The sequence below is a fragment of the Rhodamnia argentea genome, chromosome 8 (assembly GCF_020921035.1).
Source record: "Rhodamnia argentea isolate NSW1041297 chromosome 8, ASM2092103v1, whole genome shotgun sequence".
Taxonomy (NCBI): Eukaryota; Viridiplantae; Streptophyta; class Magnoliopsida; order Myrtales; family Myrtaceae; genus Rhodamnia; species Rhodamnia argentea.
Genome location: NC_063157.1, coordinates 25,970,947 through 25,997,326, shown reverse-complemented (window position 1 = coordinate 25,997,326; position 26,380 = coordinate 25,970,947). Strand labels below are relative to the sequence as shown.

At 39.7% G+C, this 26,380-nt stretch overlaps 1 protein-coding gene and 1 long non-coding RNA gene across 3 annotated transcripts in view; one reads left to right on the top strand and one right to left on the bottom strand.

Moving 5' to 3' along the window:
* Window positions 1-14,263, bottom strand: part of LOC115735273 (xanthine dehydrogenase 1-like) — a 31,659-nt gene extending 17,396 nt beyond the window's left edge. The window contains exons 1-11 of one of the 2 annotated variants that reach the window (XM_030666437.2): window positions 14,110-14,263; window positions 13,627-13,726; window positions 13,424-13,532; window positions 4,703-6,214; window positions 3,624-3,866; window positions 3,110-3,424; window positions 2,571-2,810; window positions 1,985-2,269; window positions 1,671-1,892; window positions 1,188-1,349; window positions 397-531 (exon numbers count right to left, since the gene is read on the bottom strand). In XM_030666437.2, the coding sequence (XP_030522297.1) occupies window positions 397-531; window positions 1,188-1,349; window positions 1,671-1,892; window positions 1,985-2,269; window positions 2,571-2,810; window positions 3,110-3,424; window positions 3,624-3,866; window positions 4,703-6,214; window positions 13,424-13,532; window positions 13,627-13,726; window positions 14,110-14,248 (3,462 nt within the window). In that variant the 5' untranslated portion in view covers window positions 14,249-14,263. Of the gene's footprint in view, window positions 1-396; window positions 532-1,187; window positions 1,350-1,670; window positions 1,893-1,984; window positions 2,270-2,570; window positions 2,811-3,109; window positions 3,425-3,623; window positions 3,867-4,702; window positions 6,215-13,423; window positions 13,533-13,626; window positions 13,727-14,109 lie in introns of those variants that run through there. The other variant, XM_048283432.1, reaches the window with a different exon arrangement.
* Window positions 14,264-16,816: 2,553 nt separating this feature from the next.
* The window catches only part of LOC125316162, a 26,968-nt gene continuing 17,404 nt past the window's right edge, over window positions 16,817-26,380 (top strand). The window contains exon 1 of the long non-coding RNA XR_007199478.1: window positions 16,817-16,830. This is a non-coding gene — a long non-coding RNA (uncharacterized LOC125316162). The remainder of the gene's footprint in view (window positions 16,831-26,380) is intronic.

Genomic DNA, 26,380 nt, shown 5'->3' with positions numbered 1-26,380 from the left:
AATGCAGTCCTGAGTTCACAGGTAAATGTCTTTCACTAGCGGAATTCGGCTGCCTGCAGTGTGTATAATTACAAGACTCGATCCCTTTAAGAATATTACATAGGATCTATGGTCAGAGCGGCTTTACAAAATTTTGCAAAAATTACTCAGTACAATGTTGGCAAAGCTCAAGTGGAGTGGACTAAGTCACGCAGAATCTCATATGCAAACAGCTTTTAGCGGCTTCAAGTCTGTTTAAACTTGTGGCTCAGACCGAAAACTCGAGTGAAATAGCAGATTGAGTCAAACTATAGTGGTTAAGAAATTTATATGGAGGATTCCTTACATGTCATGTTAAGCCCTTGTACATGTTAATATGATTTTCACATAGTAATAATCTCAGCACAACGAATATACCTCGGCAAAAGAAGTGAAATTCTTCCTAGAAGCAATTGGCGCCATTCGTGCCTTTAACTGCTCGCATGCATCTAAAACTGCAGCACCGTACATGTCCGAACTTGCAGATGCAGCTGTCGCTGATGCGTTAGGAATCTGTATCACAAGGATTTACGCAAGATTGCAAGAAGGCATTGATGAATTGTCTAGGAAGAACTATTGCCGACAAAATTATCTAGGAATAGTGGCAGTGACCTATATTCTCATCTACCAACTACGAGGTAAACTATCTCATGTAGTGAACTGCACAATTTAAGTCCAAAGATTCTGCTAGAAAGCGAGCATCAATGAGTCAAATATCCTTATTCTGAAAGAAATAATAGCATATTTCCCTGAATTCATATATGAAAATTGGCTGTCAAAAGTTTTTCTATTTGGGTTTGTCTCAGGTCTAATTCATGTTACTTCAACTGGATTATTTTGTTGTTCCTGCATATTTACAATGCAGACACAGTGATCAGTTGGACCTTCAATTGATAAACCCCATTGTTATATGAATTAATTGTTGGGGACTCGAAGGGCAAATATGCAACCACGCTCTTGCCCCGGGATGAAGGCTTCATCCAGTACAGGAGCATTGATTTGAGCGACACGTCCAACGGTAAGGTTAACTTCGCTACACACCTCACCCGAAGAATGCTTTCTGGTCGCTAACGCTAGGATTCACACAAGGTCCTGTTAAACTGTTGAGATTAGGCTTCCTGAACATCATAACAAGATGCTTTTGCTCATTTCCTAAGCTGCATTACTACCTTGTCAGTACTGGTGTCTGATATGAAGACGGAAGTTAGAGGAATGTTGAAGGACGACGCCGCGACTTGGGCAATTTTCGTATGCAAACCTTGACCCATCTCCACCCCACCATGTGTAACTAAAACAGTCCCATCTGTATAAATATGAACAAGTGCACCTGCCTAAAGAAACCAAAAGAATCGCGATGAACGCACTGCATCTCGACAAAGAGACAATCAATATTCAAATAAGTCATCAGGGAGAAAGAACAAGATCAAAAGTGGAAACAAACCCTTTTACTGCCCAAGGAAATAGAAACAGAGACAACAATGAGCAAGGTACTGATAAAGTGACCTGGATAATGTTCTGGAGGAGCATATGCTATCCCATACCGCGCAAACAAGGAAAAATAACAAGTAGAAAATCTTGGCGAGACCACTAATGATTTCCATAAACTGCTCCAAAGAAGGGAGAAAACATTCAGATATCCAATGTTTCAATACCTGATTCAAAAATTTAACCGTGAAGGATATGCCAAATTTTGTTGGAACCATGGCAACTCCACGCTTCTTCCATCGATTTTGGAGATTGAATCGGTCAGCTTCCTCGCGAGCATTCGAAAAGTTGCAAGACTCTTTCAGTGCATTCCAGAGAGGGTCTAGCGTACAGTGCTGAAGTTGTTGTCCATAGTGCGTTACCGATCCTTCACCTTGAAAATTCATTTCCTACAGGGAAACTCGATCTGAGAGTAATTAGAAAGTAAGCATAGAGAAAATAACCAGGAAAAGAGAAATCGAGGAACAATGGTATAGACTACCCTTATCTCTTCAGGGCTCTTCTTAAGCTCTACCGCTATCCTCTGGATCCAGTTTTCAGCTATCAGCATACCCTGTGGAGTGCCGAAACCTCGAAATGCTGTGTTACTAGGCAGATTAGTGAAGCAAACTCTTCCATTAATTCTCATATTGGGAATCTCATAGGCATTATCAGAAGAAAACATGGCACGCTCAAGGACAGCGAGAGACAGATCCAGAGAATTCCCAGCATTATTATAAAGTTCGAGATCCAGTGCCAGCACCTTTCCCTCCTTTGTAAATCCTACCTGTATCAAGTAATTTAACTCGTCACCGTGCTGTGCGCTGGGACATATTTTCCCCATGCACACTTAACATGCCGTAATGCAACAAGCCAAAACAGTAATATCCAGATTCAATATGTGAAAACAACTTTTCCTGTTGAACTATTTCTATACTATTTAATGCTGGTCTTTGAAGCATAAAATGGGCAGAAGAAAGAGTTCTGCTATTAAGAGTCGAATTCAACAGCAACTACATACGGTGGAAGAAACTAACTGCATTCTGCAAAGAAGGAAACAAAAAACAAGCTAAGTAACAAAACTTCACCTTATATTTTCCGAGAAAGCTATGGCGCTGCCCAGTTATCATCATGTCTACGTCCCTATCTAAAGTAATTTTCACTGGTTTATTCAGGATATATGATGGGACACAGGCTGCAGCAGCAAGGAACACCGACCTTGTTTCTTTCCCTCCAAATCCGCCACCAATTCGCTTGGTTCTACAGACGACTTTCGACATGGGCAGACCGAGCACGTCAGCAACATACTTCTGATGCTTCTGAGGGCACTGCAGAGGAAGAATACTATCACGGTACTATATACAAAGTCAAGCCTTGGAATCAATTTTCCGTTTACAAAAGAACAAAGGGTAATTGGGACATACAAAGGACATACGTATAATCAAACTTATCAACTGGGTCCAAAGCAACAATTTTGTCCAAAATCCTAATTACATCACAAGTTAGACTGATATATATACAAGTCCAGCGAATAAATTTGTGCTATTCACACTCAGCAACTCAATCTGACTGCACAAAAATTCAATATAAAGAGAACATGCGAATGTTGGTCGAAGGCCTCACTCACTTGAGTGGAGGAAACCATGTGGACTTCATTCCCACCATCCACTGTCCATATCACGGTGCTCTGTGGCTCCAAGTAAAAATGTTCCTGACCTCCCATTTGAACCTCCCCCTGAATAACTTTGTAACATTCATCTGACTGAAAGCAGAGATCCACATCACCTTTTCCCAAAAACTTCTCTGTGTTAGGATGAAAACTCTTAGCTTTGATGGCATCTTCTATCGAAAAGATAGCTGGAAGTTCTTCATACTCAACATGAACCTTTCTCGCCGCTAGTTTCGCATTCTCTTGTGTATCAGCAACAACTACCCCAATAACCTGTGACAAATGTATGGAAATAAGAAGACTTGACATGAAAAGGAGTAGGGAAGAGTAAAAAATGTCAAAACAATTCCTTGTCTAGTGGTTAACTCTTAAATTTTTAATATGAAGGTCCCAGTTTAAGTCATGAGTTCGATTTGCTCGGAGGAGTCCAAAGCACTCGTAAAACATACAAAGACTAACTGCTATGATATACCTGGCCAACGCAGGAGACAAACTCTGCAGCAAATACCTCCTCATCATCAATAACAGCCCCGATTTTGTTTTTTCCTGGGACGTCTTTTGCAAGAAATATGCCAGCAAATCCAGGAGAAGATTTTGCTCCTGAAGCATCTACTGAAATTATACGGGCATGAGGTTTTCTACTTAGCACTAACGCGGCATTCAGACCGTTAGGTGGCAAGGGTGTGTCATCAGCATATTCTGCCTCACCCGTAACCTGAAGAAATATAACAGATAACAATGTGAAACAGTTATTCTCATCCCAATGACATCTTCACCGCACATCAATATAAAAGGTAAGATGAAAAACCTCTGCTCGCTCATTAAACAATTGGCACAAAAAGTTTTTAGGCACTTCAGTCAGGACAATGTGCAATATTATCGTGCCAAATACATCAGAGAATTTGCAGCAGGATAAATTCACAAAACGTAGAAACAAAGATGTCACGCCTCGAAAACAAATCATATTTGCAAAGACGGAAGGAAAAAAAGGAAATTAGGAAGAATTACAGATATTCATAGAAGAATGCAAAACAGATATCCCCTGAAATCAAAATTTGGCCATCCTTCATGAGTTGACTTAAACATTATCTAGGGATAAACTCATGTGAAGAAAAAAGAAATCAGTTGGAGTTTTTAGTTAAATAAGCATCATAATTGTAGCCAGGTGATCTGTCACCGCTTACAGGTTGGTCACATTACTATGGGAAGCAAAGAAGACTAATTGAACCTTCTGGCTTTATATAGATCTGTTGCAGCAAGCGAATAAACGTCTAAAGTTTGTGCCCTCAATTTTGTGAAACAAATGCAGCCATTTCATTCATTTTTGCGCTTTGTATACCTTAATCGAAACATGTTTGTAGACCACAACTTCATAGTAGAGGATAAGAGGAAGGTTCAACCAAATGCCTGATTTGATGGCAATCATGAAACTAAAATTGATTTTGAGGAGAGTAGCATTACGTTCCATGATGCAGAGGAAAAAATGCAATGGCTACCATGCAAAAGATGCAAGAGTCTCACTGTTTTAGATTCTAGACATAGTACAGATACCTGTAACCTTGAGGAAAGGTGAACCTCAGGAGATCCCACGGCAGTCCCTTGCTTCACAATTTCGTAATCCTGACATCCAGTGACAGATGATCTTTGGAATGGTTTTATGGCCGATAACTGCGATGATGGTATCTCTTCCTTGATGGATCTCATCCCATCCATCTCCTGAGAAACCCAAAGGAAAAACTTAAAAAAGAAACTAAGTGTTAGAGACCTTCGAAACTCAACCATCCCACCAGGAGCATCTTCCTTGATGATTATGTCACTCCTCAAAACTTTCAAAGCTCCTTGCAAAAGCTCCTGATTCCAAGTCTTCCCAATCAAGAACTCCTTCGTTTGCCTTGCAGCAATAGACAGAGGAGCCACTCCACCGTAAACAATTGACGCATCTGCAACAACCAGATCGCCATCTTTTTTCTCGAGAAAAACACGCATCCCAGCATTTACGATAGCAATATCATCATCCCTCCTGTGGGCTTGCTTAAACTCTTTCACATACTCCAACCTTCTGCTCCATGGCAAAAACACAGAGAGCAGAATCTCTCCACTTGCAAGGTCCACCTTCCGATAGCCTAGAAAGAAATTCTCGGCCAAAACAATTCTAATGTTCCCTTTGCCATCAATGACTCGAAATTTCGCTCGAGAGGCCATCCAAAGTGGGTTCAAGTCTGATATTGGACTAGCAGTACATATGTTTCCACCAACTGAAGCAACATTTTTTATCTGTGTCCCGGCAAACCATTTGAGCTGTTCAATAAAAGCTTTACATGTCGAGGTTTCATGGTAAGCTCGTTCTGTCACAACCTTTCTGAAAATAGTGGAAAGATCAGACAATCTTACTGCAGCACCAATCTCTACTCCATCATCCTTCACATTCAGCACATTTAATTCGGGAACATGCATAGTAGATATCAAAACTGGATAATGTATTCTCTTCAGCCTCATCTCGATCCCAACCTCAGTATTACCAACTAGCAGCTTGGCATCTGGATATCGTGATTTTAACTCCAACACCTGTTTAAGCCGCAAGGGTTTGTACCACTTGAGACCATTAACGCCACTCAAACTCAAACAAGACATCTTCCTCAGTAACAACTCAGGAGGAAATATAAGCTCCTTGTCTGCAAACAGATTACCGTCAACCTCACTGTAGGAGACCGCTTCATATTTTTGTGGACGGGGGATACATTCTCTGGTTGTTTCGGAGTCGACTGGACTTCCTGATCGGCATGAACAAGGTTTACCAGTTGAAGGGCAGACAAAGTTGCTTTCTTCAACAGATAATGAAGCAGGCTGAGGACCATATAAGCTATCTTCTGTTTTAGCGAAAACACGGAAAGCATCAAGAATCGGTCTGTAACCCGTACATCGGCACAAATTTCCTGAAAGGCATTCGTCAATCTGTTCCTCAGAGGGCGGGCTTTGACTTGACCTCAGCAGAGCGTACATTGACATGATGAAACCAGGCGTGCAAAATCCACACTGTGAACCATGAGCGCGGGCAAGTGATTCCTGGGGAGCAATATGAAAGGACGCTATTCAAAAGTTCATAGCCCAACTTCCCATAAGCAAATAGCTGGAGAAGAAAAGCCAAACCAAGATATATATGCAAATAACGTTCGAGTCTTCCCAAGGTACAAAGTATTGACAAAGAATTGTACAAGCATGACAATCCATATCTTACTTAACAGTAAAACCGATGCTTTGCCAAATATTTCTTTGACTTAATTTGCAGGTCGAAAGATTTTATAGCTGGTCATCGGTTTGGAAATCCAGAAAGATTATTCGAGGGAAAATTCAATCAATTAATAATCATTTGGTGACTAATATAATCGACTCTATTGGTGGAAGCAACAAGATTACTTGAAGATTTAATTGCATGTGCGACCGGATCTCCAGTGTTTTGATTGCTTATATTCACCGGCTAAGTTGATCATCTTGAAGATTATCCATCGGCTATTTTGGAGTTTGGAGACTATATAAGAAGAACAACCTACACTGAAGCAGACAACCCGCGAAACAAAGAAAGCTTTACACACTTATACTCCTGTCGAGTTGTTGGGCGACATTTCATTTACGGAGAGCGCTTATCATTGATTGTGATCTCCTTCGAAGTGTACAAGTGTTGTAGTAGTGCTTGAGGTGTGATCTACCAGCTTCATCTTTTCTAGCTGATATTGCAATGCGTGACATGGATCAAGAAAATCTTTTTTGTGAAGATAGACTGCTCTTTCTTGCTTTGTGTGTCAAGTGCGAGATTGGTTGAGAACCCTTAGCCCACAGTGCTTTCAAAAGCAGGCCTCCGTTTGGTGTTCTGTGTACTGGGGTTATGGTGGAAGAAAATGGAAGTCATCTATAGCCTATTAATTGGAAATCGATTTTCAATTTAGGTTTACAACAAAACAACAATATCATAAGAGAATAAAGATCTCAGCATAGAAAGATTAGCTCTTCCTTCCTTTTTTTCATCCTAGCACTATGAGATGAGATTGATCCCTTCTGACTCCCATGCTTTCTCACCAAAATTGGGATAGAGTTGAGCCAAAAGATCCGATTTAAGATAAATTCATGAGAAAGTGGGATCTCTTTAGGATCTATTTTATCGTTTAGAAATTGGTTAATAGGTAAAGATACATGTACTTGATGCCCCGCCCAAGAAAGAGATCCAAGTCCTAGTAGCCTTGCTAAATGGTGATTCAACATAGATTCTACATCTTGGAACCTGGCCAATTTTGGAGCAGCTTTGTGATAATGGAACTAACCAGCAAAAAGCATTAAGGCTGCAAAGACTAGTGCACCAATTGCAGTACAATACAGTTGTAATTCACTAGTTATTCTAGATGCTTGCCAAATCTTAAAAAAAACTAGAGGTTATTTGTATCTTTGGAAACCCCCACCCACATCGCCATTTGTCAAAAGGAAATCCAAGATTATTCTTGTTCCCATATAATTCTCATATGTGTGAATACGAATCTATCTTTCCTTTTCTCCATAATCAATCTTCTCTATCATGTTTAGAAAGATAGCTGCTATCAAAGAGAAGATAAATGCTATTGGCCGCTTTGTTTTTAATTCAACCAACTCTTCTACATTCCGCAAAAAAAGAAATGAAAAAAAAATAAGAAGTAAAACAACAAAGTAAAATTTAGGGCCACACGGGCTACTCTTTTATCTACTCTAGGATTACTAGTAGAACCCAGTTTGTTAGTAGACGTAAGCTTGGTCTAAGCCAAATCTCTATAAATCTATGTAACATGTATCTATATCTCTCTGCTTATTTTTCTCTAACTATTTGATAGAAGTACCGCACTTGATATCATCAGCTTATCCTTGCATGTATCAAACTATTCCTACATATATCAACTTGGTTCTACCTATTCCACAAAAATTTTATCAAGTTTAGTGAAATGACCTGTTCACCCCATCTAGGAGGTATATTTGGCCATAACAATTTGTATGAGAGCCTGTTGCTCATATATTTTCAAGTGTCATATTTCAAGGGTATAAATATTCTTTATGGCCAGTCATATTGGAGCTGGCGTTTGTGAAAGGCAATCCACCTCAAGACCTCTATACCTCGATGGAACAAACCACAGTAGCTGGAAATGTAAGATGAAAGCAATTATCATATCAACATCCTTTGGCACTGGTGAAAACACAGAAACAAGAGCATTGTAAGCAACATTATCTGCGGAAGAATTGGCCAGAATGTATACGTGTGTCTCAGCCAAAGAAATTTGGGACAAATTACAAATGACCTTTGTGATAAAGAAATTTGGGACAAATTACAAGTGACCTTTGAAGAAACTTACAATCAAGGAAACAAAGATAAGCATACTTCTATGAAAGTATGAAATCTTTAAGATGAAGTCTTACGAAAGTGTCACGGAGATGAATACAAAGTACACTGAAATTGTAAATGGTCTTGCCTATTAAGTAAAGACATTTGCCAATGAAGAAAACGTGAACAAAAACCTAAGCGTACTTCCAAATGAATGGAATCACGTGAAGACCTCTATTGGATAAACTAGGATCAGGCCTCTGTCATTGGACGAACTAATTGGAACCTCAATGGCTTATGCAGCCGAAAGACAAGATGAAGGTGATCATTATAAAGGTAAAAAGTCCATTGCATTTAAAGCTGACAGTTGTGATGTAGATGGCTCTAGGGGTAAGCATGGTTCCAGGGTAGAACGGGAAACCGCAGAACCGAACCTGTGGTTCCAGTCTGGTTGCAGGTTCTAGTGAAATAGGATCCGGTTCCTAGTTCCGCATTTTGAGGAACCGCCGGTTCCAGTTCCGATTCGACTTTATATAGAACCGGGAACCGGAATCGGAACCGGCACTTTTTATATATGTCATAAAAATTGAGAGTGTTGCTACTTATGTTGTATATGTGTCATAAAAATAGGGAATGTGATCTTGAAATCACTCAAGCTTCTTTAACAAACTGAATTGGAGAGGGAGTGTATTGCTCTGGAGCTGGTGGAGGAAAAGAAAGCCCAAGCTGAACGTGAGAGAAGTTTACAAGAGCAAGCTAAAAAAAAATTTGAAAACTTGGACTTGATTGTGCTGTACTCCAATAAGGAAGAGATTCGAGATAATTTCAAAAAGGTATTATACATGGGGCATGCTGGTATATTGCAAATACTTTGAATTCTTCGAGTCTCATGTTTTATAATTCACATTCTTGCACTTTGGTAATGCACTGGCTTTTTTTTATTTATCAATTGCTAATCACTCTCTGTGATTAAAAATGATTATGTGGATGTTGGAGCTGCTTTTCTTATGTGTTCTTAGTGAAATTGTAGGTTTCCGAGTACCACGAAACCGAACCCTAAAACCTATGATAAGGTAGGTTACGGGTTCCATAATACGTAGGGTGGATTCTAGGTTCTCAAAAATGAAGAACATGTACTAGCGGATAGGTTCCAAGTGTTAGCGATCCGCCCTAGGAGCTAATCAAGGTTGATACTCTAACATTAGTTGTGGATTAGGTTGTGTCGAAAAACGATCTTCATTATATTGAGGTAGTCATAATGTGTTGCTAGAGACCGCTTATGACTTGTGGGCCCAAAAGAGTTTTGAACATTCTGCTAATGTTTAGTGAACCTATAGGGTCGCACATAATAGCGAACCGAGTTTATATTTTCTCTGTGCCTTAATCTACTTAAGAAGTAAATTTTAATTTATTCTCATATTCTAAATATCTGCACGATCGTGCATGTTATGAGATAACGATTGAACGCACGATTAGATATAGGTGGTTTGGCGGGCCCGAATCGCCCGGCCCCACTTCTTTTGTTATGCGTAAATATTGAAGCTATATATAGATATGTAAAAATCCTAGAAACGACGAAGGGAATTAAGAGAGTCTAATTCCGAAGGAGAAAAAAAAACACAGAGAATCGTTTTCTGTTCTTAGATCTTTGAGAGAGTCTCGAAGATCAAAGGCAATCAAGCAAAAGGAGCTCCAAGATCTATAAGCTAGCACTTGGATCGTTGGAGACTTCGGTTCGTGTGTGTGAATACCGGTAGAGGCGCAACACTTGGGGCGCTAATCCGCACACAACCGATCGTCAAGTTATCTTCGATCTGCAAAAGGTACGTCTTAAACTCCTATTGATTTCAATATACGCATGGATCCTGTCTAGGTTTCGGTTTAGAATTATATTCCGCTGCGTTTTGACAATCCCGAAACCCCGTCACCAGGTTTTAGGTGGAACCTACCCAGAATCTGGAACCGCTCACCCCTAGATAACTCAACATCATCAAACAAAGATGATGATGATGATGAGGAGATGGAGCTGGTGGCCAAAAGGCTTCAACAACTTGTGATCAAGAAAATTTGTGCTTGATGGCTAATAATCAATCCGAGAAAGGCGAGGCATTTTACTCAGATCCAAATTTTGACGATGAACATGTATTGAACATGAAAATGCTTTAAAGAAAATATGCACGAAAAACCACAAACTAATATACTTATGACAAATTTATTCCAAACTATTTTTTTTACTATAAAATATTCCAATCGGTACATTTATAGTAAATTTACCCAAAACTATTTTTTTGACGACAATAAATTCTAAATTGGTACACTTGTGATAAATTTACTACAAACTATTTTTTGGATCATAAAAAATCCCAAACCAAGACACTTGTGACAAAGTTACCCTAAACTAATTTATGACCATCAAAAACCCCAAATTGATAGACATGTGACAAATTTACCTTCCACCCGTTTCCGTTATATTAGGTTAATATCATGAAAAACCACAAACTAATACACTAATGACAAATAGAGGGTAGAAATCTCAAATTGATACATCTATCAACTGTCACGTGTCATCTAACTCAGCAATTCAACCGCAAAATTTAACGAAAACTAACGGAGAATAATTTTTTCACAAGTGTGCCATTTCTTGGTGGTCAAAAAATTAGTTTGGTATAAATTTGTCATAGGTGTACCAACTTGAGGGTTTTAGTAGTCAAAAAAGCTATTTGGGGTAAATTTTTCACAAGTATACCAGTTTGAGGTTTTTTATAGTAAAAAAATAATTTGAAATAAATTTGTTATAGATATACTAGTTTAGGATTTTTCATAGTATAAAATATCAGATTTGAAAAGTGAGGTTTTCAAATTAAGACAGCAAAGTAGTTTGAAAGAAGAAAACATCGATCATTAGGAAAAGGAAATTTCCCTTATCAAGGATGATATTTGTGAAAAGAAAATGATTTTTGTAAGGAAGAAATTGAGAGAAGAACAGCATGAGTGCCATCACTTTTGTACGGCGCTCACTTGAGTGTTGTAACTTTTTTTCGCTCACTTAAGTGCCACATTAGAGTAAAATTGATCACTGAAATGCCATTTTTGGCAAATCGTCCTATGTGAATTTTTTTGCTATTATTATATTTATTTCTAGTCACATGTGGATATTTTTAGTATTATTTTATTTATTTTGACTTTTTTTTTTGCTTTTTTATTTTTTTCCCCTTGGCCGGTGAGGGTCATTGGCGACCCTTGCCCTTTGCTAGCGAGGCCGCATAGCCCCGCCTGCTATGGGCGAGTTAGCCCTCACCCACGATAGGCGAGGTCGCGAAGCCTTTAAACGTGGCCAGCAGGTCTGCGGAGCCCTTGCCCGGATTTGGCAAGGGCCATCATGCCGTCACTGCCCACCTGCAGCTAGCGAGGTGGCTTGGGCTAGGGTTTCGTAGCCGACAAGGGTTGCCCTTGCCGTTGTCGGCCAAGGGAAAAAATGGAAAATAAAAAGAAAAACTGACGAATTAAAATTTTCAAAACAAACAAAGTAGTAGAAAAATTTGGAAAAAATTAAAAAATTCAAAAAAAATTCTCTCGGGGTGCCACGTCAGATTTTTTTGGCACTCACGTCGGATATCTAACAAGGCATATCACTGAAGGCACTTAAATGATATATATTTTAAATTGTGGCACTTACATGAGCGAAAAAGTCATGGCATTTAAGTGAGCGCTGCGCAAAAGCTATGGTACTCGTGCTATTCTTCTCTTGAAAAAATTTGCTAAGTTAGCTATTCTCTATTGGATTGAGAAAGGGAGAATGTTCTTTCCATCCAAATTCCTTGGTACAACAATTCGGTCATGGTTTTGAAAAGGGAAGTGAGGTGCATAAAAATGATTCTTCGAAGGTCAAGGAAAGATAAAGACGTAGACGTTCAAAATAGTTATACAAAAATCATTTTGGAAAGCAATGTTTTAGATCAATCGGCTCTCGATATTGTAATTGCTCGAATTGTGGTGAAACTAATCACTATGAGCAAGAATGTCGAATTGATTAGAAGAAATCCAAACAATCAATTGAAAATTCGATGCTCCCTCTGTTTGGAAAATTTAATGAACGAATGGGAACAAATAGAATCAAATTTTGAGATGTAATAACACTCTTTTTAAGGAATTATTTACCCCATAACGTTGTTAATGGTTACTCTAAAAAATTCAACAAATTCTCGGAATGAGAATATCAGATAGAAATTTTGATATTTCTCCAAAAACTCTCATAGGAAACAATTGAAAACAATGGCTATATTTTTCTTTTGGAAAGAAATAGAAATATTTGGACACACCTTTTCACTGCCCTAATAACCCACAAGACATAATTAAAAATTTGAAATTAAAATTGATAAAAATAACTGCAACTCCTACGTGAATAAAAGAAAAATAGAAGCCCGGCACTTGACATCATCAGCTGATCCTTGAATATTTCAAACTGTTCCTAGGTACGTCAACTTGGTTCCATTTACTCCGAGGAAATTTATCAAGTTCAGTGAAATAATCTATTCACCCCACCTCTAGATTACAATAGTTCCAACAAAGTTTGTATCATAGCTCCTTCAAATTCGTCCAAGGAAATAACCAATGAATGGTTCCATGTTGACTCACAGAGACAAACCCTCACTTCAAATGATATGTACAATACTTAAAATAGATTCCACAGATTGAGAAACAACTGGAAATGCATTTGGACCTCTCATAACAGTTGAGGACAGGTCATAAGGAGAGCAGCAAAACTAGTCTATTCATCCTCCGCAGATCCCAAAAACAATGACATATGACGGCAAAAAAAAAAGGGACAATATTAGGATAGAATCTCCTTCCATGTAAAGACCAACCAAGAAACTAGTAGCGCAAAGAGGAAAACCAGCATGCTTAGTGCAAAGCAAAGAGTAAAATGATCCATAAATTACTTGAACTGGGTGCAGGCCTTGCGCTCGATTTCCAATCCCCTCCACTGTGATCACATGCATTCCCTCCACCGAATATAACGGAGCCAAGCACGCATTGATGGCATAATGGCTGTAAGAAGCAAACGAATAGCTAATTAAGTAATTTCGAGTTCGGACAGAACTTGAAACTCATCACAGAGAGAGAGAGAGAGAGAGGAACGCACCTACATTTCTTCATCCTATGATTATAATGAGACACCATCACCGTGCATGCCCCGCAACCACCTTCACCACAGCCGAGCTTCGTCCCCGTCAGACCTATGCCTGTATCAGTAAAGAGGGAAAATCTCAATAGAACTGACTTAAAACAGGAATTCGGAAGCAATGGACAATGAAAACAACACCACAGAAACTGCCCAAGTAGTACTAGAGAGTAAAGCAAAAGCCTTTGATGCCGATTTTCTGCACATATTCCGCGGCAAGTGTTTCATAAACAAGCGGTCAAACCCCCTAGCCCAGCTAGATTCTTTCAAAATGGGCAGCACTCAATTCCGACAGTCCTCGCTTCATTTTCTTACATCTATCAGAAGAGACGATCTGCAAGACATGCATTTCACATAGATGGTGTGTATTTCTCAGCACAAACTGAGTATGCCTAACTATTGAAGGCACAACAAGTTGATATAAGAGGCCGACGTTGACCGTACGTCGAAGATACTCGAGAAGTGTCAAGTGAGCCAGTCCGTCCGGCAAAACCTTCCGTGATCCATTCACATACAGAATTGCTTCCTTCGATGCCTCCTCTCCAATCTGCTCCAATATGTCCTCGCTCTTCAACGATCCCATAACTTAAGAAGTCGCTTGCTGAGTCCAGACTATCGTCGCCGAATCTTGCGATTGCTCCAATCCGGTCGAAAACACCGACTTGGACAGAGCGACGAATGGTTGGGTCTAATTTCAAAGGAGACCTACGATGATTGATGACTTTGAAAATGGAACTCTAGAATCCAAGGACTATTTTATGTTGCCAGGAGGAAATGATAAATGCGGAGTGTCGCCTTGTAAATAACTTTGCCTTGTTGTGGTATCTCGGAAGAAGTGTCTCATAAATGTTGTTGGACTATGACACTAGTTTGAACGGGTTTCCTAATTTGAATAGTTTTCCCAAATAAAATTCGCATTATAATATGTATTCTACTCTCATATCAAATCCAGCAGAGTAAACAAGAGAAATATCATATTTGTTTTTTTTTTTTTGAGTTTTCTGAATGAGTTCTCTCTAAGAAAATGTGAGATAATACCTCTCTGTGGGTTTGCTAAGGATCAATATCTAAGCTAGCCATTGGATAATTGTTGAGAAGATTAGGGAAGTCAGTGAAGTAGAATAGTTAGAGGTCCTGTAGATTTGGTCGCCCATGCAAGATATCTCGCGTGGTTAAATATACGCAAAGCTTTAAGATGGAAAGTCAATGAGTGAAGAATTCATACTAGGTCATAAGCTGTAAGGCAATGAGAAAAACTATCTCAAAAATAAGGGGAAAAGTGTCAAAAAAGCTCTAAACCTATTGCACTAGTGCTAATTTAGTCCTAAACCTTTATTGGTGCCAATTCAGTCCTAAACCTTTGGCATTGGTGCCAATTCAGTCCTAAATTGTTTGTATTTATGCAAATTGAGTCAATCCGACCGAATTTGGCCGGGAATTACCGATGTGGACATCGATTGTCCTACATGACATGATCGGCACATATGTTAACATTTTTTAAAAAATATTTTTAAAAAAATTAAAAAAAATGCTTAAAAATTATTTAAAATACTATAATAATATTAAAAAATATCTAAGTTAGCGTCAACTGTACCATTTAGGACAATCGACGGTCACATCAGCAATTTTGGGCCAAAATTAGCCGGATTGACTCAATTTGCATAAATACAAAAAATTTAGGATTGAATTGGCACCAATGTAAAAGGTTTAGAACTGAATTGGCACCCATAAAAGGTTTAGGACTGAATTGGCACCAATGCAAATGGTTTAGGACTGAATTGACATAAAAAAAAAAAGTTTAGGACTAATTTGGCACTCATGCAATAGGTATAGGACTTTTTTGACACTTATCCCCAAAAATAAGCTTCTTGAAGTATGTGGTATACTCTTTGTTGATGTCCATTCAAAGCTCTCCTTAAATTCACGCTGAATTTTAATCTTCCTTGTTGGATATTATCAATTGTTCTTACCAAGAGAACTTTCACAATGATAGTGATGTAGATTTTGTAAACATAATACCGTGATACTTCCAAGTTAAATATGAATCTTCCATTCTTCTAGACATGCTCATGTAGGTTCTTCCGGTCATAAAAAATCCTTTCACTGATCATATTAAGTGTCCTTTGAACTGAATATTACCTTAAACATCAATACTTCTTGCAGTATTCAAGATTGATGTAAACGATGGATAGTTTTGTAAACTTCAAAATATATTAGGAGGTTTTCTCTACAAAGAATACCACGCCAACTTCACGCCGTAATACCCTTGATTTCGAGCTACATAATCAGGTTGCCTTTGCATTTAGTACTGTGAACCCAATTAGAACGAAGACATAAAATTTATGAGTTTCCTAAGCATGCAACCTAGCAAAGCTTTGTAACACAATTGCTTTTACTTTATTTTTGTTGTATGTTTGTGTTTTTCGTAAATTTTATTAGTTCAAATATTTTAGTGTGGTAAAATCCTAAAAACTAGCGGGGTCAAGTTTATATATAGGTACAAAAAAAGTAAGTGTACTGAAAGTCCTAAAACTTGTCACGAAAGTGCAATTGAGTCCTAAAACTTAAAAAAAATTTAATCAAGTCCTAAAACTGTCAAAATGTGCAATCAAGTTAGAAAACTTATCGGGTTAATGCAATCAAGTCCTTTCATTAACTCCGTCTAACTTCTTTTTTTTTTGGTCGAAAGAAAATTTTATTTCAATTGAAAGAGATATACAAAACTTCAAGATTAAAATGAAAATCAAACAAAGCAAATGAACTGAAAGATAAATCAACTTGGTATAGCTCATGGAGACTCGTTCATTCCACTACAAAGATTGGTCTGTCATAAAATCATAGAATAGCCTGCGGCCGATCATCCACTCTCGCATCAACCTTAGTGATGAACACGCGCCAAAATATCCTTCTCCAATAAGGATGGATTTGCCAAAAGGTGATGCGCGCCAAGTTTCGGGGTCCCCAACACCATCACCTTATAGAAATAAAAGATAACACCAATAGGTTGAAAGAGCTCAAAAAATGCCTTGTAAATTCCAGATCTATTTCTAGATCGGAATAGAAGGGCACTCAAATCTAAATCTAACTCTATATTGGGAGAGAACACTTGCAAAAGAGATACCAAATAATCACAAAATACCTTCAGATAAGCTAGCTACTAAAATAGTAGAGAAATCGTACTCGACTATGTGGAGCAAGAGCCAGAGCCGAAGCGAGTAAGCAAATCCAGAATAAAAGATTCTTCCGAGGTGTTCACGCTTCAAACTTCTGAGCCAGAGGACAAAACTCTCCACGTGGAGAAAGTCGACGGGACCATCCGTAAAATCAAACGAAATATAGAGAGATAGGGACACGAAAAGGAAAGGAAAGGAAGAGAAGGAAGGGGGAGGGGGCGAGAGGTCTCTCTCTCTCCCTCAGTGGGGGCGGGTTTTTTGGGGAGAGCAAACCTTAGGAAACTTAATTCCATCTAACTTGACCAAAAAAAAAATGCTAACAAGTTCTAGGACTTGATTGTACCAACTATACAAGTTTCAAAACTTAATTGCACCATTTTGATAAATTTTAAGAATTGATTGCACTTTTTGAAAATGTCATAACTCAGTTGCATTTTCACGATAACTTTTAGAACTTCTAGTGCACTTATCCATAAAAAAAAAAATTAATTACTAGTGGCTGGTCTTCTAAAGTTAAATCTTTGCATCGACCACAAAAAACGTGCCGGTGGCCTAAAGAATTTTCCACTGTAAAAAGGATTGTTTATATTTCTAGCCCAAAATCTAGAAGGAAGTCGAGTTGAATGAAACGAGGGCAAAAATCTTTGATTGCAGAGCAAATCTTCAAGTTTGGTTGGGAAAAGGACGTCGGATCTCCAGAGGATTATTGTGGATTCTTGTCAAAGATCAAAGATACGCAACGAGAGTGCATGGGATTTGTCATTTGTTCAGTCTTCCTTCGTAAATTCAAGACTTTGGACTTATTCGCTTGCAAATTTAAAAACGTTTGGCAACATCGTTCCATTGGGGATTATAAGCTGTCCAAAGATTTCTCGACAGAAGGCCCAGATTCGTCCTTCAATGGAGAAGACTATTTCAACCATTATTTGGATGACGGATCATTGGAAGAAACAAAAGACAGTTGGAAAATCTGCGGATCACCTTGGGTTGGATCGATTATGGTCAGTGTTAGGTACCCATCAAGTAGATACACGGGAGATTTGATTCGGGTGTGCTGGAAGATTTTCTATGATGCATCATCAAAAGCATGGTCTTCCAAATTTACGCGAGTATGGTGGGAGGGCACATCAACAAGATTTTCTTCAAGAAGATCTAGTTCAGGATTCTGATTTAAGGTATATGTGATGACAACTTTAGATTATCCTTGGATCATGTGTTTTCAGGCTTGTGTACTTAGGTAATAATTTGAAACATTAATTAAAAGAGAAGCTCGCCTTAAAGGTGACCTTTCATCATGCCCGCGCGCGCGCATACAAAGAAAGAGATGGTTATGAGTGTTTTTGGGCGCGATTGGAATAGATGGTGTAGCGAGGGATAGCGGTGCATGGTGATGAATCCAAATTTTCTTCAAGGAGACGATTCCAAGAAACTTGACAAAATAATGCGGAAGTAAAAGTGTCAAGTTTGATATAAGCTTAACCGGGTAAAATAGCTTGTTGATATAAGCAGGTTTTGGTTATACCAAGCGGTACAATGCGCTTCTCTCAAGCAAAATGACCGTAAGCAACAACACAGAGAACGGTGCACTCAAAACGTTTATAGTGATTCCACTTGGTGTAAGCCTAGGTTCACTCTCCCAATTTAATAGCCCACTGGCTGGATTCAACAATCAATCTTTAAGTAGTTATATTATAATATGCCGTTTGGAGTGCGTTTGTTTGAGTGAAAGTGCTTTTTGGAAATTGATTTTCCAGACTTTCCCTCGTTTGGTTCGTTAAAAATGACTTAGTTAATGAAAAATACTTTCTAGTGAATGGAAAATTCAAACATAATATTAGGGAAGTAAATTCCTAAATCTAAAGAGGTGATAATACTTTCCGGAATTGCTCATTTTAAATTTTTAATAATTTATCTTAAATATTTAAATATTTTTTATTTTTATTTTTGCATTTTTATATTTTTAATGTTTAATTTCTTCACTTTTTTTCTTTTTTTCTTCTTCTGCTGATCACCAAGCCTCGGGTGACGGTCGAGAACCGGCCACACAAGGTCGAGCCTCACCAAATCCCAGTGAAGCTCGACCTCGCCGGCCTCCGATAGCTCAAGCCACACCATTTCCGGCCGGCTTAAGCTCGAAGAGGCTCGACCTTGCCGGACACCCGGCGAGCCCGACCTTGTGTAGCTGGTTGTCGATCGTCGCTGAGGTCCGGCGACCGGCGGAGGAAGAAAAAGACAAAAAGAAAAAAATAATGCAATATAAAATAAAAAATAGTTGAAAATTTGAACTTTTTTTTCGTCAAATAAAGTCATGATATTGAAATCATTTTTCAAATGAGAACCAAACATGAGAAAAGGTTTTCGAGAACATATCACCAAATAAAGGAAATCAAACCATTTTCCTAAAAAATGATTTTTTGATAATTACTTTCCTTTTTCATTGAGTTTTACCCCCAAACAAACACACCCTTATACTCAAACACTTCTTCACAAAATCGGTGCTGCTTATATCCAAGTCGATAGATCTTACTATCTCACACCTAAGCACAAACTATAACAATGCCAACACTTCTCGAAAGATAACAATTTAAATGCGCTCACAAAACATGTAAAATGAAAAGCTCTTTCCAAGTGTGTTTTTATGAACCTTGATCTATCTCCCTCTTCGGCGCCTTGGTCTTACTCCCTAGCATCCAATCTTCCCATTGAACGATCTTCGGACAATCTATTTTTGTTTGACAATTGTTGAGAAAGTTGAGAGAATCGATTAGTTGTTGAACTAGATCAATCGGATTGCGTAGACTTGGTAGCCCATACAATCAAATCTTGATATCGAAAAGTTGGGTGGCTCTCTATGGAAAGTATCTTGCCTTCGGGATGATTGTCAATCAATCAAGACATTTCATGTAAATGAATGTTTCGTGTGGATACTCTTTAAGATTGATGCTCAATCTAAATCTTATGTATTATGAATTCATATCATATCACTAGTTGTCAAGAGACGAATTAAAACATTTCAAAATAATACTCTTGAAGCACATGACAAGATTGTTGTCTCGGGTAGGGTAGATGCTCTGCTTACATCAGCAGTTCCCTGTTATTTCGAGTTTCCTAGTGATATCAGGCCTTCATTTAGGTTGTGTATGGTAATGTTTTTGTTTCAAGAAACATATTTGGAATAGAAATATTTTTTTGTGTTTTTATTCCCGGCTGAGATTTTCCGGAATAGAAATACATTTGGCAAGTAAAAAAAAAATACTTTTTTCACCAAAAGGAAGGATGTGTAATTGGCGGCCACAGCCGGCTAGCGAGTTGCGGTGGTGGCGGCGAGCGGTCGGCGGCGGGCTATCGGCGGCAAGGGGCGGCGGCGGCCGCTTCGGCTCCTCAGCAATGATGATGCGCGGTGGTGGTTTGCATGAGCTCACTCTCGAGTTGTTTCTAAAAAGTGTTTCAAAATTTAGAAACAAGTTTTTTTTGCTTCTTTTTTTGGCTTCAAAAGTGTTTCTTTTTTCGGAACACTTTTGGAACATTTTTCAACCATACGCGTCTCTGTTCCGAAAGTGTTCCGAGAACACTTTCGAAACGGAAATACTTTCTAGTGAGTGTTACCATATAGGCCCTTAGGGTCCTACTTATGTCAAGCTATTGCAGGCTTCTGCTTATATCATACCCTTGCAATCTTCAGCCGATATCATACTTCTTGGTAGGATCCCACTGCTTCTCATTAGGCAATTTGAGCACGCTAGCGAGATAGATTCTGTAGACTATTCACCTTGGTACTTCCGACTCTCTACTAACTTCTCATTCTTCCAGTTTTATTAACGTAGGTTCTTCCATTTATATCGAATCTTTTCACTCCTCATATCAAAGGTCTTTTTTACCCCAATATTACATAAAACATAGACAACTTCATTCATATATCAGTCTCAATAAATAATGAATAGTTTTGTCAAGTTCAAAACTATTAAAAAAACTTCTCAACATAAAAAACTTATGATGGACTAAAAGAATGCCAATGAGGCATTGTCTTATGAAAAACAAGGTATGATATTATTGACATCTCTATCAGATTTTTCTGAGCACTTTACAAATTCACTACTATAGGGGAGCCCCACGATTACCTTGGAAGGTGTATAGTCCGCTATTGTGACACCCCTTTAAATAGTTATAAATTAACACGAAATGAACGGAACGGATTGGAAAGCTGACTTGTGTGGGGCGAAGTATTAGGCTATATTGGTTAATTATTGAGTTAATAGACAGGCCAAGGATCGACTAGCAGTTGGGTGGCCGGAGGTTGGACCGGCCATTAAGAGAATCTTGGCTGGTTGTGCTTGATCGTGAGCGGGGCCCATCGAAGATGTTCGGTCCAATTGTACTTGGGGCATTGGGCTCCGACGAGGATCGAGCCCACATGGAACTATCTCAGCCCAATTAGCGCGGGCTGAGCTGGCCCACCCCCATCAGCAACGGAGAACCCGGCGTGGGCCGGGCCATGTCGCAGCGGCCATGTGGCCTGAAGGTGAGGCCGCGCCTTTCTCTATTAGCTGCAACGTGAGCCCAAATTTTCTCAAGTTGAAAGTGGACCCATTTGGAGAATTGAGGTATGAGGAAATTAGTCCAGCTCAATTGATCGGTGGGCCTTGAGTCTCGGACAGTAGTGGCCGGCCGCCAGAGGCAGGCCCAAATATTGTACTCGCTGGTAAGGGAGTGGAACAATCTGCGCAAGCGGATTTCGTCCCATAAACACTACAAAAGCCAGAAAACCAGAATTTATGCTCTGTACACTGCAAATTGCGTCCTCGATAGTGTCACAGGCCAGTTCTTCCTCCTCTGGTTCTGCTTCCTCCGCCCAACTCGATGCTCGGCGACTCCACGGCATCCGGCAACCCGTACTCCAGCACGCAGCAAGATAAAGGCCAGTTGTCTCTCTTACTCACTCATTAATTCGTCTAGTGTGAGTCGGAATCGATGAGTCGATTGGCGGGTAGGTGTGGCCGTAGGGTAGAGTGTGGTTGTATGTTGAAGACGACCGGATGCATGTCGAGTAGGGGCACCGGGTGTTATACATTTGAGTATTCGTTCGCATGAATATAATGGGCAAGGAGAGGAAGTCGGGTTCGGGTTCGTACTCGTGGGTGTAGTCGCCAATTTTTATTGCCGAATCACTCCGGGATCATTGGGTCTGTGAGGGGGGAATTGGAGTCGCTCTTGGATGTTGTTGATCTCGGGGTGTTGGCGCTAAACTACGTCGGTGGTGCCGCATGTACTTCCGGTGGGCCACGCGGGGCTCTACTGTCCCGAGAGTGATGCATACGGGGAGTAGGCGGAATTGAGACAGGAGGAAACGGCTTGAGGATTACGTGGATGTACACATGGTCTTCATGGGGCAGGTCGAATTGAGGAGAAAAGGGGCTGGCGGTGGTATCTTGGGATCGACGCAGGAACAAAAGACGATGAGGGGAAGTGGACTTGGGTGAGTAATTGGATTGGCACCAAAAAGGAAAAGGGTGTGTAGTTGAGAAATATAGGAAGGGGGTGCTTAATTGATTCGTGGGTGCCCTAGTTCTATAGATGTGGGGTTTGGCGATGGGAGTAAACAGGATTTGGGGATTGACTTGTTGCAGCATTCGGGTGCCGAACCCATAATGGGTGGTTAGTTACTTGCATTAACATTTAGTCTTGAATTGTGGTGCTAGGAGATGGAATTTAATAATTTCCTTATCTACTGTCTTACCTACTCAGTAATAAAGTCACTAGCATGGGACATAGCATAACATGGTATAATACTCGCACTTCTGCCAAATATAGACATAGCCGTGCATGTCATGAGTTTGAATCGCTAGGAGTTCATCGAATTGGGCCTTGCCCTTGGATGGGAATACCTCATGGAGTTATGGGGAGACCCTCTTGTGTGACCGGGGTTGCCCCCGTTGTATGATCGGGCCGGTCTCTAAGGCGGCATGAGACAATACGATTATTACATTGCCGGATTGGTTGGAACAGCTTAATGATGATTGACATAACCCACATATATTTATTATAATTGCATTTCATTCCACAAGAAACGTTTTTGTGTTACAATTGGCAACATAGGACCAGGTGAACGTTAAAGGTAGCTGTTTTAAAGTCTAGAGACTTACCGGATTACCGATAGTTCGTACATCTCACTGGATCTATTAGTTGGTGATTTAGAGATTTAACCTACTGCGTTTATTTCATTCCTTCTCGTTGATGTTTTTTTTTTTTTTAGGTAACTAAGATATGGCCGATCTTCCCACTATATCCTACGGCTTGCCGATCTGCCTGTCATGAGATCTGCCATCTTTTAATGTACCGGGATTATCAGACTTAGAGTTCCTCCGAGTTGCTTGCACGATGTGGGTCCATGTTGGGCTCGATGTAGGGGTGATACCCCACCGTTTTGCAGCCATCTACAGCTGCTTGGAGGGCGGATCGGGACTCTTCAGCCCACTCCCGTTCGACTATGTGGCCAGAGGTGATTCAATCTAGTGGGGTCCAGACCGTTTTATGTAGCTCTATGTAGATGGTGTACACCACGAACCAACATTTTGATGTACAGATCGATTGACTTAGAGACATGGGAGTTTCGGATGTAGATGCTTTTATGCGGTTGGGTTTTGTTATCGAGTAGAGGCGATATACGACTTTTTGAGGCCTTCCCGATGTATGTCCCCGGTTGTACACAAACCTGATCCGATCTTGATCGATCTTTAGTACATAAAATTGTTGTTCTTTGATGCTTTCTATGTGTTCCTTTGTCTGATTAGTTGTGGATTATTTGATAATTCGTTAATTAATAATATACGTTAGAGAATATGGCGTACCTAGGATGCCACAGCTTTAGTTGGTATTAGAGCATCGGTTTACTTGGAGTGATAAGGTGCGCTAAAATTTTAGGGTCTAGGATGACCGTGCATGTGATTGTTAGGGTTGCTAAGTGAGGTATCGTTAACATTTATGTTACTTATTAGTAATCAGTGACAAGTATTACTTGTTACTTATTGAAGGATCGGTTGTGTGCAGAAGGGACGCAAGGATGAGTGGAACAAACGCACAACCAGCAGGAGTTGCTCCTACTAACCCAAGGGTGGATGGCATTTTGGAAGCATTGACTCAAGTGGGAGCATTGATGGCACAACAAGCGCAGCAACAAGTTGCAGCCAATGCTGGTGTGGGTGGACGCCGTACCCAAGAGTTAGTGGAACAATTTCTGAAACCGAATCCCTCCAAGTTTAATGATAGGATAAGAACAATGTCATTTTCAAGTATTAAATGATAAGATAAGGTTCATTAATAACCATACAAATGGACCAATCAAATGAGGATACATAAATACTCTAAAAACCTAAGATTAATAGCTTAAACAAGTGGATCAATCAAACGTCAATAAGTAGCTAGTCTAGAAACCTAAGAAAGATAGGCTTTTAGGTGGACCAATGAGATTAAGACATTGAAGCAAGGCCATTAATGAAGTAACTTGTGAGAGAAGCTAGAAAAATACTATAAATAGGGGTACGGTTTCCTCATTTCCGACATCCACCAATCTCTCTCTCTCTCTCTCTCCCGAACCCCATTCACGCCGACTCCCTCACGCCGCCACTGCCGCCTCCTCACGCCGCGCCAGGCCACCTCACCAACGTACCACGGGATGCCATCTTCTCGCCTTATTTTCTTGATTGTCGTAAGATAGGATACTTATGCTCGGATAACAAGTAAATGGGATTAGTAGTTCTAAGGCGGTAATGTTTGTTATGCTTGATGCTTTGCTACATTTTGCGTGCGGATATGTGTGTTATTGTATCATAAATCACATGGTTGAACATTGGAAAGGAGTTGGGTATTGGAATGAAGAGTGGTTCTCTCACGTCCGTTCTGCGTATTTTCATGATAAGAAAGATGATAAACGGACATGTGTATGTGAAAGAATGTGTATGCATATTAAAATATGAATCATTGCCTGCTCACTATCACCCAAGGAATGATGAAAGCCGAAGATGGCCTTTATATGGGAAATTACAAGACTGTTGACGGGGGGTAGAGTTGGCCTTATTATGAGAACGAGTACGAGTTATCGTTTCCTGTGAAGGTGACAATGCAAACGAGACATTGTGTTTTCCCAAACGACGATGGGCTTACGAGAAAGCACTCCCAAGTAACGACTACAAGATTACGAGGTTACAAGAACGAGCCGACGAGCTCACGACCTACAAGCAATACGAGCCATATGAGTAACATGAAGGAATCGTTACACTTGCATACTTGATATGTGAAATACATGACATTTTTTTTACATTGGATTACATGATAGCTTTGTTTAATAGCATTTACACCACTGCATAAGGTAATGAACGGATATTCCTATTTAGACTAGTGATTTCATTTACTAGGCTGCTTGCTCATCCCCTTTTTTTTTCCAAGAAATTGAGATGGCTTTACAGAAAAACCTGCTATTTGAATACTCAACCCACATGGATTATACCCAGCAGGACGTCATTGATGTAGAGTCCGGTATCGAGAATGTTAGAATTAAAGCTATTGTTTGGACAGACATTGGGTTACCTACCTAGCTCTCCCTTAGGTTTATTTCGTGGCACCGGATACTAGGCAGAGGTATACTCATGGGCTCGTTGCACAACTTGTGCAAGAAAGGAGACTTGGCAGTTTAGTAGTAGAAAGATTAGGCGAAGTAGTAGTTGGTAGCAGCTATCGGGAAGTCTTCCACAATTTTGGTTGTTCATTGAAAAAGGAAGGTTGATAGATGTTGTAGATTGTTTAAAGCACATATATAACTATATATGTGTTATATTTACCTTGAAAGTTGCTATATCTGCTAAATTAGTGAGCCTATCATAGTCATTAAGAATAAAGGTTCACAGCAAATAACAAATAAATTAAACGAAGGTAGAATAATAGAATATAGTTCTGGATCTTTACAATCATGTTTCAAAGTTAGCCTATAAACCTTATCCTAGAGGAGCAACCTAGTGGGTAGCAGCATGGGCTTCGACAGCCTGCTTTCGTTGGTTGCCTAATTGCTTAGACCTAGGACCAGTTTCCTGACAACATTAACTGAGCATCTTAAATGTAAGTACACATCTATAAAAGTAGGGTTTGGTTAAAGGGTGTCGCATGAGTCCAGCGTACTAAGAACACGTGCTCAATCCTAGAGATTGTAACTTAACTCTAGGAATGTTCCCTGGAACAGATGCTCAATCCTGAAGTTGCAAGTTTATGTGAACTGTCTCCTAAAATTACCTCGGTCTCACCAAAACGAAACTGCATTTGCAGGAGAAACTTTCTATATGCTTAAGATGAGAATGTTCGATAATCTGGATTATGGAGATACTGACAGCAATTACGTGATTGATGATGGGTACGAACCCTCGCAAATCTGTCATTGTTGGTCTCATCCCTCATCGGATCACTGTGACCACTTCATTGTCTTATCAGAGCAATCGGAACAACATTGCAGATGACAGAAAACCAAGTGTCTAAACATTTCGGTAGCAGTAACCCAACCC